The following is a 21,495-nucleotide window of genomic DNA, read 5'->3' on the forward strand; positions in this document are numbered from 1 at the left end:
TTATAAATGAAATTTAGTATCTTTTGTATATCCTGTTCTAACTCCAGCTGCTTTACCTGCCTAGATTCACAATGGTGCTCACAGATGTGCTGAATGCAAGAAGAGAATGGAGTTGTTAGAGCGTTTTTGTAAACGTTAAGATGGCTGAATAGAAAGGCGGGGTAGGAATTGAATAAATCAAATAAGCACAATTAGAATTAGCTAGGATGGGGGCTAAATTGGTGCCTGCAAGGACACTGTGTTGTGATTTAATGACAATCCACTTAGCATCTGGTTACATTAGGCCAGCTATGGCTATTCCTTTTGCTATAAATAGTACACATAAACAATTATATTTAATGTTCCCTTGATTGATAGTTTAATTCACTGATTTCAGTCTGAATTAAGAGCCTCATTCAGGAAGAAAATGGGCATAATTGCTTTTGTAAACCACCCATAATAATATTAAGAGCTGCAGTTGCAGAGCTCACAGATGGCTGGTTCTGCATATTTCCCCTTCATCACTCCCCTGCCATTTCAGTGGCATAGTTGTTGGACAGACTAGGAAAACTTGGAGCTGAAGGACACCGGATCCATTTTAAAAATAAAATGAAAGTTTGCTATTAAAATCAAATTTCCTTTTCTGGAACCAATAAAGGTAGTCCTCCAGTTATGACCGGTCACTATGCAACTGTTGGAAGTTCTGATGGTCCAACCTTGGGGTGGTGTCAATCAGGAGCCCAAACAGCTCAAATGAATTATGTAGGTTTGTTGTACACTAAAGTTCTCTACAAGGATCTGAACTACTAACGGTCAAAGCAAATTGGTGGTAGATAAGAGTCAAAGGAATTCAAGATGGGCTGTACTTAAGTCTCTTGTGGGCAGGAAGGGACTCGAGACTGATGACGTCTGCAACCCCTTCCTTGGGCGCAGCCTGGTAATCTACAAGGTATAAGTAGTCTTCGACTTACAACAGTTCATTTAGCGACCATTCAAAGTTACAACGGCACTGAAAAAAGTGACTTACAATTACTTTTTTTACAAACTTAAGGCCACTGTGATCAAAATTCGGATACTTGGCAGCTGGTTCATATTTATGACGGTTGCAGTGTCCTGGAGTCGTGTGATCCACTTTTGCGTCCTTCTGACAAGTGAAGGAAAATGGGGAAGCCAGATTCGCTTTACAAGTGTGTTACTACTAGGAGCTTAACAATTGCAGCGATTCACTTAACAACTGTGGCAAGGAAGATCGTAAAATGAGGCAAAACTCACTTGGCAACATTAATTTTGGGTTCGATTGTGGTCGTAAATTGAGGACCACCTGTACTTATGAACCAGATTTGCAGTTCCGTTGGGAGTTGAAGTCTACACGTCTTAAGGTGGCCATGCTTGAGAAACACTGCTTTATAAACAGTATCTTCAGCAGGCACGTTTTTCCTAATATTGTTTGAGAAAACGAGAAGCCTTTGGCATAAAGGGCCTGCAACCTTCAAACCATCTGTCTGGGATTTACAGAGGATGAGAAGTTTTGTTGCTGTCTCTCTGGGTCAAATGGCAGAACAACCTTGAAAAGGCCTAATGTTGCAAGTCACATTTCCTTTTCCTTTAAAAAAAAAAAAACACCCTCTTTCTGGAACAGAGGCTGATAGGAGATTTGAGGTCCTTGTAATATTATTATTAACTGAAGAGACAACGCAATAGCTGCAATGAAAGGAACTGCAATACAGTATTATTCTGGGTTGTGGACTGTGTTGTGACCTTGGTCCCCAGAAAATGCAATGCCGTCTATTTTAATAGGCGGGTGACAAGAAAAAGAAAATTATAAAACATTTCAAAAGCCTTTATAAATAAAATTCATTTTAGATAAGCAGACAGGAAAATAAAACAGAAGCAAATTAAAAGTTAGGGCTTGGTTGAGGGACGACCAGGAAAACCTAGGCCTGGGGACTAAAAAAAATCCCAGAAATTAATAAGCTTTTTTTGGTGTGCCTGTTTCCAGTAAACTGTAAGAGTGTCGTCAGATTTTCCTTCTGGTAGTCTGGACAATGAACAATTAGAAAAATGAAGGGTTTCAGAGTTCTGATTAGTATAATATTTATTCGAAGGAAGTTTACTTTTACAAGACAAGCATTTCAGCATATGGTCTACTAACAAATCATATATATATATCAGAAGCCTGATGATGGCAGATGAGATTCTGCCGAAACGTTGCTACAACTTTAAAAGCACAACTACAATGACGTGGGAAAATACCCGAACAAAGCTGAATGCCATACATGCTGTTTTGGTAGCACGAGACTGCCCTTGTCCTTTGGCAAGACAGTTTTTAAAGGTAATCCTTATTACCGCAATGGAGCCCCAAATTTCCATTGTTAAACGAGACAATTGCAAAGTGGTTTTTGCTTGTTAACAAGATTATAACCCGAGGATAGGGTAATTCAGAGTTCTGCTTCAGTTTTGGGAACTTCCCATCGACTTTAGAGACACTTAATTTAATCTGTTGCAGAGATTTATGAACAACGGTAATTAGGTGTTTTTTTTTTCTTCCTGACTATTTCAATCCATGTTTGTCAGTTGGGGTCACTTGTCAAGAATAAATATACAAAAAGAAACAAAAAAGTACTGAAGGTTTTCTGAATGTAAGGCTTTAAAATAGATATCTTGGTAGGTGGTAATCCTCAGCTGGCCTTGGTTGAACTCCTAAAATGAAACAAAGCTAGCTATTCCTGGAATAGGAAATCTCCTGGGATATATGAATGCTGTAGGCTAGAGTGGGAAGTCAGTAAACTCCGATGAGCTCAGTGGAAAAACCACTTCCTTCTTGCTGCCAAGAAATCAGGAACATGCTTCAGCTTTTCAGAATATATATATTACATCCTCTGAGGAATACATTTTTCCAAGGAATTAGAAAAGTGCAAGAAGTTATCACCTCATTGTTCAACTGTCATGAACGCTAGTGCTGTTTAGCACAACTTATAAATAACCATAGAAACCTGGAAGGAATCTGGTAGTGCTTTTTCCAACTAACAGATTTTATTAAAAGGCATGAGCTTTTGTGCAGCTCAAAAGAAACTCATGGCTGATAACAAAATGCACCAATAAAGAAGAATATTTGTAGCTTGGGATTGAACGGTGGGGCCCTTGGTGCTCTCTGAGCTTGGTTGTTTTCTTGCAGAGGTTTCTGTTGTGGCCCGCCAGCGGCCAGCCTGAGCTGGCGGCAGACTCAGACAGTGAGGAGGTTGGGGAGGAACATGGGCCAGTCCTGGAGTCTGGGGAAGGCTCTGATGAGGGCTCTGCATTGGAGGCAGAGATGGGGCCAGGACCGCCCGACAGTTATCAGCTGCTTTCAGAGTTGGGGATCAGTGGGGAAGAAGAATAGCTGGAGCCTGTTCCCAATGTGCGCATGCACAGAGCTGCCAGGAGAAGGGAACAGTTAAAGAACAAGGGTCGATTCGGGAGTGAAGGCACAGGTGGACAGTGAATGTCCCTTCCCATAGGGAATAAAGAGGAGTGAAAGGGGAGTGGTGTTTGCAGGAGACAATTAGTTCGTTTAATTAGGGTGAAGATTTGTTCATGACTCTCAGAGACTCTTTGCCAAGTATTTTTTTGTATGCAGCATTGAGCTTGGAAGCTATCGGCCTGGCAACTCTCCAAGCCTGATAAGGTCTATGGTTGCAATTCACCCTTGAAAGACTGTTTGCCAGGACTTTGCTGATGTGAATGATAGGAATTCACATTAGTCAAATAAAAAGGGTTTTTTTCGGGACAAGGAGTCTGCTTCGTGATTTTATGAAGCCTAGGTCAGAACAGTTTCATTACCAAATTAGGTAACATCATCCGTGCTAGTAAGGAATGGGGTTTGTTAATAAAATGGGGAAGTTAATCAGAAAAGGTGCTAGTAGACTCCTGATTTTTTTGCTACTCCAAACATACTGTATAATTATAATTAAGGTTTATAAAAAAGGTCTTTCCACTTCCCTAGAAAATGATTCAGATACAAAAAGGGCCCCACTGTATTTAAGAAAGAAAGCTAACTCTGTTTTTTTCCTTTGCCTTATCAATCCAGAGTAGATATATTCTCTCCAAATCACTCAGAAGCAGACCAATCACATGCACACTAGGAATACTTTTTAGAAATGCTTGTGGGTTAATATGCAAATTTAACCAACAGATGTCTCATCTGTCTAATCTAGGGTGTGAATCAAAGATCATTACAGGTAGTCCTTGATTTACAGCTACAATTGGGACTGGAATCTCAATCACTGAGTGAAGCAGTCCTTAAGCAAGAGGCCCATGTGACTGCTTCAGTCAATGACTGCAGTCCCAGAACTCTTGATTGTGGTTGTTAAGCGATCTTCCAGATTATTTAGTGCATGGATCGAAAAAGCTGCCTGCCAAAGGATTTCAGTTCTTCACAGAGCTGAAGTCACCTGGGCGGGCAGGTCTTTGAGAATGAAATGGCTATCTGCTCAAAGGTTTCAGCTCTCTTAAATGAAATCCTCCTGGGATGGTTTTTGCTCTGAAATGACTCTGTAGCCCGCTGAAGGATTTCTATTTCACTTTATTCACAGAGAAGAGCCTGCAGGAATGAAGCTGAAATGTTTGGGATGGAGCTGAAGTGTTTCTTCTTGCAGCTTGCCAAAGAATAGCCCCTCTCCTTTTTATTTCCTGATTTCCTTTTGGAGGGGAAATCCTTCAGGGGCTGCAGAAACTGAGCTAAATTCCTGAACAATCCTTCAGTCTGTGAAGGATTCAGCTCTTCTCCATTTCCTCCATTTGAAACCTTTCCTGCTGGCTTCCCCATTGATTCTCTGGGGAAGCTGGCAGAGAAGTTTGCAAATGGTAATCACATAATTGTGAGGCGCTTGGCAACCAGCCGTAAATGCGAAAAAGAGAGTCCCAACACTTTCTATCATATTTTTTTTTGCCACAGGTTGATTGGAGGTGTTTCTAAAGGGCTTGCAGGTAATTTTAAGTTTAGTTGTTCGTTTTCCCATGGTCCTTTGAGATGGAGCCAGCCTGGAAATGTTGCTGATCAATCAACTAGTTTGGAAGTAGTACTGGTTAGACATGAATTCCTTGCGGTTTTTAGGATCCAAGTAAAATCTTGGGGACATAGCAAGCTTTTTCAGTAATACCTGAGGTTTAATTCTGCACTTTCTCTCAAGCAGGTGGATTGCCAGGATGCCTTGGAAACAGCTGCCCGGGCGGAAGGTCTACCTTTGGAGAGCTCTGCAGATTCTCACCTGCGGGCGCTAGATGAAGAGCACCCCAAAGGGAAATATCACTATGGCCTCAATCTGATGAAACCCATCCGGACTACTTCTAAGTATGGCTTTCTTTAAGTGACCTGCAAGAGGCAGCTGGTTTTTAACCAGGAATGCCTGAATGGAGGTCTGTGGGAAAACAACAGACATTTTATTTCAAAATACAGGTAGTCCTTGATTAACAACAATTGATTTAGTGACCGTTCAAACGTACAACGGCACTGAAAAAAAAGTGACTTATGACCATTTTACACACTTACAACCATTGCAGCATCCCCGTGGTCAAAACTGATCAAAATTCAGAGGCTTGGCAATCGACCTATATTTATAACAGTTGCAGCGTCCCAGGGCCACTTTTGCTTCTTTCTGACAAACTTAAGTCAATGGGGAAGAAGGATTCACTTAACAGCCTTGGCACTAACTTGATAACTGCAGTGATTCACTTTACAACTGTGGTAAGAAAAGTTGTAAGACGGGGCAAAATTCACTTTAACAACTGTCTCGCTTAGCAAAAGAAATGTCGGGCTGAAATGTGTTCGTTAGTCAAGGACTAATCTGCATAGTGTCATGTGCAAGGAGCTAAAACAACTCCCATGAGCAGGTCAAAATGGCTTCTTTATTGTTGGTCTCCTATTTTATAAGAACCTCACCTGACTAACTACATTCTCTTGGGATCAAAGATCCCAAAAATGCTTTTCCAAACGGCAGTTGGACTTTCTTAGTTTTTTCCCCCCTTGAAAACGTTACGCTTCTCATCTAGGAAGCTTCTTCAGTTGCCTTTTGAAAAAAGAACCTTTGGGAGAACCATGACCTGGATGATTGACAATCTCCATAGACAGGCAGATAAAGACTTCAATCATCTGACCTGTGACATTTCCTCCTACAGAATATCTCTAAGTAAGCCAGCCTCTTTACTCCCCTCTCCAATGTAGCTGGAAATTCCACCACATATAGGCCAGGTTCCATATAATGTTCTGGGCATGGTTTATGGACTAAGCCACTACAGTTTGCATTCTACAAAAAGCTGTGTATTGGTGCCTACAAACAAAAACGATTGGGTGTAACTAAAGTACTAAGACAAAAATAAACCAGCTTCTTTCTAGTTTGGTCCAGTATAGGTATCTGGCTATATAAAATTGGTTCATACACCATGTTAAGTTATATAGCAGTGGCGGCTAACCTTTTTGGGCTCCTGTGCCAAAAATTGTGCGTACGCTTGCACGTTTGCACTCGCGTGCCAGCACCCAGAAGGCAATGCGCCCCCCCCGTCCCCTACGCATGCGTGTGCAATCCCACCCACCCCTTACCTGCACTGCGCCTCACAGTTGATTTTTGGCCGGTTTGAGGCCATTTTTGGCCTCCCAAAGGCTTGAGGAAGGCTTCTGCAGGCTTCTGCACGTTTTGTAGGCCAAAAACTAGCCCTGTTTCATCACTACCTGTTTTTCTGAAAATACTAGAAGTGACGAAATGGGGCTAGTTTTCGACCTACAAAATTTGCAGAAGCCTGCAGAAGCCTTCCTCAAGCCTTTGGGAGGCCGAAAAAGGCCTCAAACCAGCCAAAAATCAGCTGTGAGGCACACACATGCACAGTGAGGTAAGTTTACCTGCAGCTCGCGTGCTGGCACAAATGGCTCTGTGTGCCACCTGTGGCATGCATGCCATAGGTTCGCCATCACGGCTATATAGTATAGATAGTCCTCATCTTACAACCACAACTGAGTCCAAAATTTCTGTTGCTAAGTGAAAAATTTGCTAAAGTCAGTTTTGCCCCTTTTTATGGCTTTTCTTGCCGTGTTTGTTAAGCGAATAGCACAGGAGACAACTCCAGTACAAGTGGAAGGGCTACCCATTATCAAAGGCATCTTGGGTAAAGAGTAGGAACGTCCAGGCCTTATAGCAAGATTCCATGCAGAAAATCCAACCAAGCCTGGGGGGGTGGGGGGGTTGTAACCCTAAATTCTATATCTGCACTCAATTTGTTTTTGCTTTATATAGGTCACCTTCAAGAAGTGAGAGGAGCCGAATGTCAACTTATAAAACATTCTTATGCCTGTTTTAGTAGTTGCCATAAAAAAGGGAAAGTGAAAGTACATTCCAACCCTTATCTTTAAAAGATTGTAACTAAAGTACCAGAGTTTTTGCCCACATCATGAATGATGACACCCAGCCTGTGACCGTGCTCAGTTGAAGAATCTGGTTTATGAGATTCTGAATGATGACACCCAGGGGCAGGGGGGGAAACAGGGTCACAGGTGACTGTAAATTACATATGCCAGTGTTGGCTTCATATAGGGCAGTACCAATGTGTTGCCTCTAATGCAGGGGTGGGCAACTATGGCCCTTTTATGAATTATGGACTTCAACTCCCAGAATTCCTGAGCAAGCCATGCTAGCTCAGGAATTTTGGGAGTTGAAGTCCACAAGTCATAAAGGGGCCATAGTTGCCCACCTCTGCTCTAATGAATCCTTTGAAGTTTATTAAAGTTTGGCTCAAGAATCATGATTTATTTAGAGTGATTGCTGGAATCCTGACACTGCAGTTGTTAAATTAGCAACACGGTTGTTTTAAGTGAATCTGGTTTCCGCATTGACTGCTTGTCAGAAGCCTGCAAAAGGTGATCAGATGATCCCAGGACACTGCAACCGTCATAAATATGAGTCAGTTGTCAAGCATCCAAATGTAAATCATATGACCGTGGGGACATTGCAATTGTAACAAGTGTGAAAAATGGTCATAAGTCACTTTTTCCAATGCTGTTGTAACTTCGAACGGTCACTAAGTGACCTGTTGTAAGTCAAGGATTACCTGCCTATCAGTGTTTCTCAACCTTGGTTACTTCAAGATGTGGGGGCTTCAACTTCCAGACTCCCCCAGCCAGCATTGCTGGCTGGGGAACTCTGGGAGCCGAAGCCCACACATCTTAAAGTAAACATTATTGAGAAACATTGATATAGTTTAACTCAGACATCTACAATAACAAAATGCATGCTTCTGCCTTTAATGTTTTCTCTTTCTTCCTGTTCTTTTAGGCACCGGCACCCAATTGACAATGCTGGTTTATTTTCCTACATGACATTTTCTTGGCTTTCTCCTTTGGCAAGATTAGCCTACAAGAAAGGAGAACTGCTGACTCAAGATATGTGGCCTTTGTCGACTCACGAGTCTTCCGAGGTTAACTGTAGAAGGTATGGAAGGCTTGCAATGCTACCAATTAACCTCTCCCCCAAGGACCACTTTATATAAACTCAGAGACTTGTATGCGGGAACTCCCATAATTAAATTCCATTTTTCCCTTCATAAAACCGGGCAGTTGACATGCAGGTTTCACTTTTCCCAGGGTTTCATCATGTTTTCTACTTCTCTGCACACCTGCATTCAAAAGGTGCATCTTCTCCCTGTTGCTTTCTTAATCCATGTTGCCATTTTCTGAGGTTTAACATCCATGACATATACATTCCTTAGCAAGGATTTGATCAAAGTTAACTGTATCTGCCTCTTCTTTCCACTCCAATCAAAAAATAGTGGTGGTCCTTGACTTACAACAGTTTGCTGACTGACTTCGAAGTTACAATGGCACTGAAAAAAGTGACTTCTGGCCATTTTTCATCCTTATGACTATTGCAGCTTGGGGCTCAGTTGTGGTTGTAAGTCGAGGACTACCTATATAGCTTCCTTGTCAGGGAAATTACGCAGATGTCCAAATAAAATCAGGGACACTGATACAAACTTGTGGTTTTATATAAAAACTAGCTCTATAACCGTGCTTTGTGGTCGGGCTTAGGTTTTGGGGAAGAAAATAAGGGGGAAAAATGTGCCTCTGCCTATCAGCATCCATCAGTATTCATCTGGCTAGTGTCCTGTCAGTGTGTGAGAGAGTTGAAGGCTATTTGGAAATGGAAAGAGTACTTGCTGTATGAGCAAGAAGGAGACAGCAAGGAGCCTGGGCATGGCTTAGCTCAACTGTTCTGTACTAAAGCTTCTTGGTGTTACGAAACTGAAACTCCTTTCCTTTGCTTGTGTTTTGCATTTGGAACAGATTTCTTTTCAGGTGGGGAGGGGGGAGTAGAACTCCTTAGCATCAGACCGTGTTAATAATAATGATAATATACGAAATAGTAATGTGCTGATGGTCATTTTGAAAAATCCTTTCTTAGTGAGCACCTAGAAGCCAAGAGGAACATATGTGCCAAATTTCAAGTTTGTAGGCTTTACGTTTCTGGAGATTTTGTGATGATGCTAGATAGTCAGGCAAAGAGGATAATGGGTTTGCTTAATGACTGCTGCAAGGCAAGGCCATAACATCAGGTCAATCACATGAGTGACTTCCTTTACAACCTTTAGGACTGTAATTGCCAGGCTCAATGATGGTCGTAAGGACTACCTGTCGTATAATTGAAAGTAGGAAATTAAGATGCTACAATAGTCTCTTAAGGAGCTGATCTTCCTAGATAAACTCTGCAATCCTTGGTTTGTTTACTCCTTCGGCACATTAGCATTCATATTTAGCATTCAGTTAAGCTTTAAAGATAGGTTTGGAATTTTGGCCTCAACAATTCAGCTTTTGGGTTGAAATAGAGATGGCAACACCATTGCACCTTTTCTAAATCAGCTCGTGTTTTATTTTTCTTTCTGTGCATTTTCCTGCATTTAAAGCTTAATTTTCCAGTCATCCAGTGATCTCTCTTGAGCAGAAAGGCATGGGACGAACTCTCAATCCCCTGCCTTAACAAAAAGAAATTAGAATACTGTTAGGCAGTAAAAAAATACGGTAGAATGAATGAGGCATTTGCATCCTGTTTTCTCAATTCTGTTTCTGGGTTGTCCCTAAAGATCACTGGACAGCATCTAGCACGGATCATTTTATTTTCATAACTAAAGCCATGGGGCGAACAGAAGGAATTGTGTGTATTCTTTTTAACTGTGTCTCAATCCCACTGCTCCAGCTACTAAATTTAAATATCTTAACACAACCATTTGTGTTGCATTAAGATATTTGTTCAGGGCTTTCTTGCACACTAGTGGATGTATACAGTACAGGTAGTTCTTGACTAGTCTTAGTCAGAGTTGTCAGGGAAATTGTGCAGCCAGTGTCCAAATGGAGTCAGAGACTCTGATGCAAACTTGTAGTTTTGTATAAATAAATATATTTAGCATCTATATTTACAGCAGACAAGATTGGAAACCACCATGAGGTAAATCACAAACAGCATGCAGAGCACCCAGAACAAAAGAGCGGGAAAAAAGGGAAACTCCCCCTCCTCATCCACAGCAACCAATCACAGCACAGATTGCCTCATGCAGGAGCCAGCCCTCTCCAATCAATCAATCAATCAATCAATCAATCACAACTGGTCTTCACTGCTCCAGCCACTAAATTTATATATCTTAACACAACAGGTTATGTTGTGTTAAGGTATTTGTTAAGGGGTTTCTTGCACACCAGTGGATGTGCCCTTGATTAGTCTTGGTCAAGGTTAATGTTCAGGGAAATTGTGCAGCAGGTGTCCAAATAAAGTCAGAGCCACTGACACGAACTTGGTAGTTTTGTAGAAATAAATATATTTAGCAACTATATTTACAGCACACAGATAGGCAAACCATCCCGAGGCATCCACAAACAGCATACAGAGCACACAGGAAAAAGGCGGGGGAAAAAGGGAAACTCTCCCTCCATACCTGCAGCAACCAATCACAGGGCAGATTGCCTCATGCGAGAGCCAGCCCCCTCCAATCAATCAACCACAACTGTCTGTTCTGGCTTCTTGTATTATGTATGTATGTATGTATGTATGTATGTATGTATGTATGTATATAATTTGCTCATTCTTGTACACCAGTGGACATATACAGGTAGTCCTTGACCAGTCTTGATCAGGGTTAATTGTCAGGGAAATTGCACAGCAAACGTCCCAATAAAGACAGAGATACTGACACGAATTTGTAGTTTTGTACAAATAAATATATTTAACATCTATATTTACAGCAGACAAAATAGTCAGGCAAACAGGAGCATCCTGAGGTAAATCGTAAACAGCACGTAGAGCACACAGAAGAAAAGAGCGGGAAAAAAAGGGAAACTCCCCCTCCTCACCCACAGCAACCAATCACAGCGTAGATTGCTTTATGTGGGAGCCAGCCCTCTCCAATCAATCAACCACAACTGTCTTTTCTGGCTCACTGCTCCAGCTACTAAATTTAAATATCTTAATATTAACAGTTTATGTTGTGTTAAGATATTTATTAAGGGATTTCTTATCTGTGTTAAGATATTTATTAAGGCATACCAGTGGACATATATACAGGTAGCCCTTGACTAGTCTTGAACAGGGTTAATTGTCAGGGAAATTGCACAGCAAGCGTTCCAGTAAAGTCGGAGACAGTGACACAAATTTGTAGGTTTGTACAAATAAGTACATTGTAACATCTATATTTATAGCAGACAAGATAGGCAAACAGGACCAGACAGAGCAGACAGAAGAAAAAAAGGGGGGGGAGGAAAAAAGCTAACCAAGTTGAGATCAAACAATCATGTTTGAGTTGTAAGAGAACGAGTTCTTTGTTTACATCAGAGGTGGGAAAACCATACTTTTATGACTTGTGGACATTAACTCCCAGACTTCCTGAGCCAGCCATGGTTGGCTCAGTAGTTCCGGGAGTTGAAGTCCACAAGTCATAAAAGGGCCATAGTATCCCACCCCGATATACATAGAGACTCCATAAACTATTGTTTCTGATAAAAGGCACAGATGTACTTATCTCAATATAAATCACTTATTCTTAGAATAGAACTAGAATAGAATAGAATAGAAATAGAAATGGAATAGAAATAAAATAGAATGAGGAATAAGGAACAATAGAATAGAGTAGAGTAGAGTAGAGTAGAGTAGAATAGAATAGAATAGAATAGAATAGAATAGAATAGAATAGAATAGAATAGAATAGAATAGAATTCTTTATTGGCCAAATGCGATTGGGCACACAAGGAATTTGTCTTGGTGCAAATGCTCTCGGTGTCCATAAAGGAAAAGATACATTCATCAAGAGTCAAGAATCATGAGGTACAACACAATAATAGTCATAGGGTACAATAAGCAATCAAATCATAGTAGGAAACAGTCAATATAGATGATAAGGATGTAAGTGACAAAGTTACAGTCATATAGTTACAAGTGGGAAGGGATGGGTGACAAGGAGTGATGAGAAGATTAATAGTAATAATAATGCAGACTTAATAAATAGTTCGACAGTTTTAAGGAATTATACGTTTAGCAGAGTGATGGCGTTCGGGAAAAAACTGTCCTTGTGTCTAGTTGTTCTGGTGCAGGGCTCTATAGTGTCGTTTTGAGGGAAGGAGTTGAAACAGTTTATGTCCAGGATGTGAGGGGTCTGTAAATATTTTTATTTAGTTAGTTTATTTACTTATTCTTCGAAAAAGGTAAATAAAAGCCTTTTAAAAATAATATTTGATTTTTTTAAATAAGAAAAAAATGCATATTTCCTGGCCTCTGGGTAGGTAGAAAGATTGCTCGGAGGTACTGAATGTGGTTTATGTTCTTCCAGATTGGAAAGACTTTGGCACCAAGAGGTACATGACTATGGGCAAGGCGATGCCTCCCTTCGTAGAGTCGTGTGGAACTTCTGTCGCACTAGGCTCATCATTTCCATTGCGTGTTTAATGATCACACAACTCGCTGGCTTCAGTGGACCAGTAAGTACAATCCATCCTTTATCTTGCATCCAGACTGGCCTCTATCCTGCAGCCAGTGCTAATGTATTCAGGTTACATTGCAGAGATCTCCTAGATGTTGTGATTAGTTAGAACCATGCAACTTGCAGAGAAGAAATAGGTCTTCCAGCTGCAGGAATCCTAAAACTTTCAAGCCCTCCTTTCCTTTCCTTTCCCTTCCTTCCTTCCTTCCTTCCTTCCTTCCTTCCTTCCTTCCTTCCTTCCTTCCTTCCTCCCTCCCTCCCTCCCTCCCTCCCTCCCTCCCTTCTCTTTCCTTTGTTCCTCTTTCCCTCCCTTTTTTCGTTCCTCCCTCCCTCTCTTTTTCTTGCTTTTTGTGTGGCCTAAAGTTTTATTGTTTGTTTTCAGAGGCTGTAGCTGGAGAGGGGAGGGCAAAGAACTTTCCTGAGTTAATCATGAATAAAGTCATATTATTTGCTTGGCTCTCTCTTTCGAAGAAGTGGAACTGAATGGTGGTGACACATTACGTTTTAAGGTCCTTAGGAACCAGGGTTCATAGGAGTTTATAGAGCTAGCATTGTTCAACGTGTGAAAACACAGTTGGGCAGGTCCCAGTGGCATGACTAGATTTGCTTCCAGCAATGTTGGTTGATGAGGAAGAGCGTGTAACATAGGTCTTCATATTCACAGCATTTTCTTTTCGCCTGTTTGTTGCACCTGCTGTGCCAAATTTACTCTTTGACATCTTGACTAAATCTATTCTCTACAAATTTCCCTTGAGGAGTAGGAGCAGTGTTATTGCTTTGTAGTACACATTTCAGTTTGCTGATAAACGGGAAGGTTCAATGCTCTGGGTAAGTACAGCTGAGGTTAATGTTGAAACAGTTTTGTCTTCTGTCTCTTAAAAAAAAAAAACACCCACCCAATCCTATCCCATCCTTAAATCTGAAAAGTTTGCTTGCATTTCTTATTAAGAAGGAAGTAAATTGTGTTTCTCAGTCTTTGTTGCTGTTGTTGTATTGGGAATAAAAGCTCTCATGAGTCGTTTCACTGGATATGCTATTAATAAGAATGAGGTTTTAACAGAACCAGTTCCCCCAAGAAGAGCTTCTGTCATTGTTTCACTACAGAGCCCCGTGGATGCTCTTAAGGCCAAGCAGAGAGTGAGCGGGCAACTGAATTGTCATCTTCGTTTAGCACAGCATCAGCCCATCTGAAACACAGGACAAGAAGGAACAAGCAGCAGGCAGTTTGTCCTGAATTGGGATATATGCAATTGTTTGTATGCATCCTCCATTCTCCAGGAATTTCTATAACTCAAATTAATTCCCTTGTTTGGAGTACAAAGGGAATTCTTATCTTTACCCTTTGGCAATCAAAGGAATTTCCATGGGTTGGGTTGGTTTGCTTTTGATCCATGTGGGAATAGATCAAAGAAGAAATTTGACTTACCTCTTTGCATTGGTAAATAAAAATGAATTTTTTAGGTTTTTTTTTTTTGCAAACTAGTATTCACATTTGAAGGTCCAAAAACCTACAGTTCTAGTGAGGTTGTTGAAATTATTGGTGGTAAAAATCCCTAAAACCCAACATGCTGTTGTTCCTGGGTTCCTTGTATATTCCAGACTTGCAAAACAGTCTGTCCTCTTTTTTAAGTAAAATAGGTTCAGGAATTTCTTGTCTGCTATCTGGTTTGCCCCACAACCTACTGAAGCAGCTTAGATTTTTTTTTTTTAAATAGCCCTCAGAATCAGCATTTTTATTTTTTTATTTTTTAAAACCTTTTCCAAACCTTGCCTTGGCTTCCATAGGACATTGAAATTCTTGTTGAAAAGCATTGAGTGAGGGATGCTCCCAGGTCTCTTTTGCAGAGGGCATTGTGGGATGGGGGAAAGGGGTGGACTGGTGGGGAGAGCCATTTAAGGTAAGCCTCCCACTCTTCCAAGTTCATTCCAGCTGCAGCTTGTTTTCGGCTGTAAAAGGCTGGATGTGAATCTGGGAGAGTTTTCTCTGTAGTGGAGCCAATGACAGAAGCTGTTCTTTAGAATTTCCAGGATGGCTGTATTCTGCGATCAGAATGAGACAGTCAAGCTGGGCAGAAGCCAAAACGCCAAGATGGAAGGTAAGGTGATGTTTATTTGTGGGAATGTTTATGACAGCCAGGCTAGCTTAGGGCAGCTGCTACCATTAATAGTTTTCATGAATAATTTCAGGAATAGTTTTCAGGGATAATTTTCTACGCTTCGGCTAGCTTGGGGTTACTGTTATGTTTTTAAATGGAAACAATATGCTGATTGTTCTCGTCATGATTTTAACCAGAACAATGTTTTTAAGATTGCATATATTGTTTCTTTTTCCCTTTTGATCTTTCTGCCACTACTTTCTTTACATCTATAACAAAAAACAACAACAACACCCTAAGCCACCTTGTTGTTCTTCCCTGGAAATCTCTTACTTTCTAGTTAGTACGGTAGAAGAGAGTTCCTGCTGATGTTGCAAATATTATCCCTATTTCTTCCTGTATCAAGTGGGTTTGTGAGAAAATGTTGGCAGCCCTTGTCAGCATGTCGGGTCATAGGTTATGAAAGTAGAGCACCGAAAGATTATTCACGCTGCCAGTGACTTGATTTCAGTTGATGGATTGAATCCTGCACCAGAAGCCAACAATCTTGTTGCTAAATAGCATCGACCATACAAAATAGCCAGTTGTGTTTCGGATGGAGAGAAAGTAAAATCCTAGCAATGGAGGAACAAGCTGGCGTAGTGTGACCTTGGAATCTGAGCGTGTGCTGTGATCAGAGATTTGCTTGAGGTCCTTTTTTATTTTTTTGCTCGTTCTGTCCTTTTTTGGACCGCTTTGGGCACATGATGGACGTCCGGCTGTTGACATGTGCGCATGAAAACTCGGGGGAGGAATCCTACCGAGTGAGTTCTCAGTTGGAAATTCAGAATCAGCCACCTTGGGACTTGTTCGTGGTCCTTGCCTTCACTTTTTAACTTGATCCTGAGCTTCTGCTCCTTCCTTGACAAGCCTGGGCTTGCACCCATTGTTGTCCAGAACACTGATTTGCAAAGCCAGTTGTAGCCGTGGGGACTTCCTAAAGACTTCAGAAATCCACCCCAAGCATCTCCATCCTTTCGCATTTTTGTGGTGGGCAACCGTACTTCTTGCCTTTGATTAAAGAACCTTAAGCTCCAGAATGTGTAGATGTCTTTATTGTTGGAAATGCCCAGCTGAAAAATCTTCCGTCTAGCAAAGCCGTGTTAAACCAAAAGGGGGAAACACATCTGGCCATGGAGATCATTAGCCGCCAATGTTTCCCTCTTCCATGGACTTGTGAACAAACACTGGTCCTGCTTTTTCTTGTAATATTTAATTTTTTTGTGTCTTTGCAAAATGTGAGCTCGATTTTGTGTTGGAAGCTTGAGTTGGATTCAGGCCTTGTGTAATCTTTTGTTGTGCATGCCGATTGTACGTTCTGCCACCGTACCTTTCTTTTCTTTTGTACAGTGTTTGTGACATGCTACTACTCACTTTTCATAAGATACTACTGGTTTGTTTGCAAATAAAAAATTTCCTGCTTCCCATTTATTAGTACTTAATATTGCTCATGAATCTGAGTTGTAATGGACCACACTGTCCTTTTGGCCAATGAAAATGAAATAGACAATTTGTGGCCTGGGAGCTGTTTTTCTCTTTTTGCAGGTGGTGTTTTGAAATTGTGATTCCTGAGGTAAAATTGTTTTTGTCTTTAAAAGGAGGGAGGATGGGGGGTAGTGAGGGTTGAGGGCTGGTGGGTTTTTTTATTTTTTTAAATTGGTATCTCCTAATATGATTTTTTTCTTTTTCTGCTTGTCCTTTTCTTTACTTTTAAACTGCTGATGTTTAATTTTCAGGAATGTTTTGCAAAATGTCCTTCTCACACTCTTCCCCAGTTCAACTGTAGGTACATTTGTTCCTTTTTCTCAAATAAGCACGTTTGAAAGAAAGAATAATAAAGGTGTTATGTTTGTAATATGCTCAGTTTTTGCAAGAAAGTACATGTTATAAAATTGACAGCGATGATGAATTGTTTCAGCTAACTTTCAGGTTTATGTTAAGTTAGACAATGTGTGAAGGAGCAGCAATGGGGCAGCGTAAAGAATTGGGAGATTTCAAATTATTGCGCATTGCCTGATATGTTTGATTCCCTTTTGGAGATTCAGTAGGCTGTTAATACCTGCAGTTATTACCTCTCGGAAGTCTTTCGATTAATGATAAAAATTCCAATCTGAAATCAAATAGCTCCTTTTTTCTAACTTAACATAAAAAAAATAAATTTTGAATGGTACCTCTAACATGCTAGGATGTTCATGCAGTATTGCCTTTCTCCCTGTAGGCGTTTATGGTGAAACATCTTCTTGAATATACTCAGCAAACGGAACCCAACCTACAATACAGCCTGTTGTTAATTTTGGGCCTCTTAATAACAGAAGTAATTCGTTCCTGGTCTTTGGCGTTAACATGGGCTTTAAACTATCGCACTGGGGTCAGGCTGCGTGGAGCTATCCTTACAATGGCTTTCAAGAAAATACTCAGACTGAAAAATATCAAGGAGAAATCTTTGGGCGAGGTAAGTTAAAATGGTGCTGGGTGTAGGAGAAGGACAGGCTGAACTGGAAGGCTGGGTTAAAGGTGTCATCAGTTTGAAGTCATTGTATTGCCACCAAAGACTTAAATTCAGCCCCCTGTGAATTCCATTGACCCTTATCTAGTGCCAATTTAGTTTTGGTCATTAGTTGACTTGGCTCTTCTATTAAAAGTACCAATAATAGACTCTTCTGTGCTTTGAACCCAATGAATGCTCCAGGTTATTGGCACCTGACAGTGGGTCTCATTTTATCAGTGGTTAAATTGATATCCTGCCTTTCCATTGCATATTAGCACTGAATAGGCCATATATGAATAAAATAGCACAAAGGTAGTTCTTGACCTACAACAGCTTGTTCAGTAACTGTTCAAAGTTACAATGGTGCTGAAAAAAAGTGGCTTGTGGTCATTTTTCACACTTACAACCATTGTAAAATCCTCATGGCCACATGATCAAAATTGGAATGCTTGGCAACTGGCTCCTATTTATGATGGTTACAGAGTCCTGGGGTCATGCAGTCACCTTTTGCAAACTTCTGACAAGCAAAGTCAAGAGGGAAGCCACTTAACATCTGTGTCCCTAACATGATTCATGACAAGAAAGTTTGTAAAATGGGGCAAAATTCACTTGACAGCTGTCTCGCTTAGTAACAGCAATTTTGGGCTCAGTTGTGGTTATAAGTTGAGGACTACTTGTACACTACTTTTCTTTCCTGTATCTGTTCAATCTAAACAATAGAGAAGACATGGTTGTTTTCTGTCCTGTGCCCTTGATAATTTCTGATTTGCACTGTGTACATTTCAGCTCATAAATATATGCTCCAATGATGGCCAGAGAATGTTCGAAGCTGCAGCTGTGGGTAGCTTGTTGGCTGGAGGTCCTATCGTTGCCATTCTTGGCATGGTTTACAACGTTGTAATTCTTGGACCAACAGGCTTCCTAGGTTCGGCTGTTTTCATCCTCTTCTATCCTGCAATGGTGAGTAGAAAACTATCCGTTTAAAAGCCAAATCACTGATGAGTATTGAAACAGAGACCAATATATTGTGAATATATGAAATATTTGAAACTTCCCTAACCAGGATGCTGGCTGAGGAATTCTGGGAGTTGAAGTCCATACAAAAATTATGAAAATGTGAATGAGAAACTCTGTTCTAAGCTATTAGCTAATTCATTCAGTAGATGATGCTTTTGATCTCTATTGTATGTATATTGGCTGAAAGAGTCTGCACCTTTTGTTATGATGATATTATCTTTCTTACGATTCCAGATGTTTGCATCCCGCTTTACAGCTTATTTCAGAAGGAAATGTGTGGCTGTAACTGATGAACGGGTCCAGAAAATGAATGAAGTGCTTAACTACATTAAATTCATCAAAATGTATGCTTGGGTGAAAGCCTTTTCACAGACTGTTCAAAGTGAGTTTTTTTTTTTTTTAATTTCTTCACTGTCTCATCCACTTGTCTTCCTTTTGCTTCCTCTTTGAACAGTGAAATGACATGTAAACGTTGCTGGTGCTGCTGCAGATACTGGGTATGCACAAGGGACATTTGTTTGTCTGAAAGTTGAGTCATGGAAACTGGACTTAATTTCTGGCTGGTTTGAGATGTTTTGCTGGCCATCCAAGCAGCTTCTCCAGTCTCAACAAGTTGGTTAGGGGTATCTGAGTAGGCAAAGAATTGTTGGAATGTGCCAACTCCTAAAATTCTTAGGAATGTTCTTTCACCAGCTTCATGATTTCTCCCCCAAAGTGCATGGCAATATGTCAATGAAGATTCTCAGTCATCCAGGTAGAATTGTCTAAAAGTTGGCAACCGGACTTACAGGTAGCCCTTGACTTACGATCACAATTGAGCCCAACGTTTTTGTGACCAAACATGACAATTATTGGATTTTGCCCCATTTCATAACCTTTCTTGCCACAGTTGTTAAGTGAATCATTGCAGTTGTTAAATTAGCAACAGGGGTTGTTGAGTGAATCTGGCTTCCCCTTTGACTTTGCTTGTCAGAAGATTACAAAATGTGATCACATGACTCAGGGATTCTGCAACCGTCATAAATACGAGCCAGTTGCCTCCTTTTTTTTTTTAATCATGTGACTATGAGGATGTTGCAATGGTTGTGAAAAAGTGTGAAAAATGGTCATAATAAAGTCACTTTTTTCAGTGCCATTGCAACTTTGAACAGTCACTAAATGAACTGTTGTAAGCGAAGGAATACCAGTATTTTCTTGTGGGTTTGAAAAGTTTTGCTTCTTCTTGGATGGCGTCAAACCCACAAGAAAATAAATCCAGTTGCTATAATTCAACTTTCAGACAATTCTACCTGGATTACTGAGAATCTTCATCAAGGTTTCTTTGGCTTTTCTACTGTTATTACATTTGCATGACTAATCATAGGATAAAATTGAGCTTATATTTTTGTTGCCAGGGAGGGCCAATCTGAATGGAAATCAATTCTTTTAAAAAGTCTAAATCATGTCCCCTTTTGCATTTTCATTTTCATCTGCTGTAAGTGTGGTTCCTGCAGATGACAAAACCACAGTTAACTTGGCAATTAATTTAATCTTCTACTAATCTTTGCTTCCTCTTCCTAGAAATCAGAGAGGAAGAACGCAAAATTCTGGAGCGTGCAGGATACTTCCAGAGCATCACTGTGGGAGTGGCACCCATCGTTGTAGTGATAGCTAGTGTGGTGACCTTCTCTGTTCATATGATCCTCGGCTATGATCTCACAGCAGCCCAGGTAATTTTTAGAGGTAGATAGTGTTTACATCAGGCATGTGAAATGATAACTTTGGGGATTTGGAATCATCTGTGCCAATGTTTCTCAACTGTGGCTATTTGAAGATGTATGGACTTCAACTCCCAGAATTCTCTAGCCAGCAAGGCAGGCAGGTGAATTCTGGGAGTTGAAATCCACCTCTTTTTGTGGCCAAGGTTGAAAAACAATGAACTATGCTTTTCTCACCTGGTTTGATCCAACTTTGCATACTGTTTTCCTATGCCAGGAGTGTCAAACTGGTGGCCTATGGGCCAGATGCGTCACACGCAGGCCACCCCCACCCCAGCTCCGTGAAGGGGGAAAATGTCACGATAAGTCACATAACGGCAATGTGACGTGGTGAGATTGACACCCCTGTCTTACGCCTTGAAAAGTTGCTAGGAGACTGGGTTAGTCCTACATGAAGATTATAATTAATGACTGTAATGACTTAGGAACTAAAATGAACCTACCGGTAGTAAAAAAAGCAAAAAAACAAAGACACAAAAAAACCATCCTCCAGTATAATAGTAGCTGTGATCAGCATCTGTGGTAGTCTTTTCTGTTTCTGATTGCAGTAGGTATTAAGAAAAGCTGGTATCTTTTTGGAATGTTCCTGCAGGTCCCTCTTTTCTGTATTTTTTATTGTTCCAAGTAGACTTATCTTATGGTTTCAGTAATATCTGAAAATAACTTAGACAGAGTATCTATTTCTTCTGGAGACATACATATTGACTGAGAGGTCAGATTTTTGTGCCAAAAATGTAGTTCAGTGTGCAGTGTAATTTAATTCTTAAGCTAAAAAGGATTTGGATTGTTGGTCTTACACTGCAGTATTCATGTTTCACGAAAATCCTCCATGGGACATCTGAGTGTCATACTTACTATAATTAGGGATTAAAACAAGTCCAGCTGTGTTCTTCCTCTTATGAATAGTTTTTGGGAAGAATGAAAAACATCCGGGTCATCAGCTGAATGATACCTGCTTTCTTTTGTTCTTGTTAGCAGTTGGTAGTTGTAGTGCATTCAGAACGTGTGGTGATGCCAGCATCATGCTATGCTGGAGGTTGTTTTTCAGAAGCGGTGACTGGGAGATTGATCATGGTTGAGGAAAAGCTGAATGGAGCAAATTATAGGGATATCCTCAATGAAAACCTGTTCCTTGGCGCTC

The 21,495-nt window shown here is 40.6% G+C and overlaps 1 protein-coding gene across 4 annotated transcripts in view; it reads left to right on the plus strand.

Moving 5' to 3' along the window:
- The window catches only part of ABCC5 (ATP binding cassette subfamily C member 5), a 62,838-nt gene that overhangs the window by 10,694 nt on the left and 30,649 nt on the right, over positions 1 to 21,495 (plus strand). Inside the window, exons 3-9 of one of the 4 annotated variants that reach the window (XM_026721737.2) lie at positions 5,148 to 5,308; positions 8,277 to 8,432; positions 12,808 to 12,955; positions 17,311 to 17,544; positions 18,367 to 18,540; positions 18,832 to 18,979; positions 20,158 to 20,306. In XM_026721737.2, the coding sequence (XP_026577522.1) occupies positions 5,148 to 5,308; positions 8,277 to 8,432; positions 12,808 to 12,955; positions 17,311 to 17,544; positions 18,367 to 18,540; positions 18,832 to 18,979; positions 20,158 to 20,306 (1,170 nt within the window). Of the gene's footprint in view, positions 1 to 5,147; positions 5,309 to 8,276; positions 8,433 to 12,807; positions 12,956 to 16,757; positions 16,879 to 17,310; positions 17,545 to 18,366; positions 18,541 to 18,831; positions 18,980 to 20,157; positions 20,307 to 21,495 lie in introns of those variants that run through there. The other 3 variants (XM_026721739.2, XM_026721741.2, XM_026721740.2) reach the window with 3 other exon arrangements.

This window comes from Pseudonaja textilis, chromosome 4 (assembly GCF_049901715.1).
Source record: "Pseudonaja textilis isolate UNSWEBS1 chromosome 4, rPseTex1.2, whole genome shotgun sequence".
NCBI classification, from domain to species: Eukaryota; Metazoa; Chordata; class Lepidosauria; order Squamata; family Elapidae; genus Pseudonaja; species Pseudonaja textilis.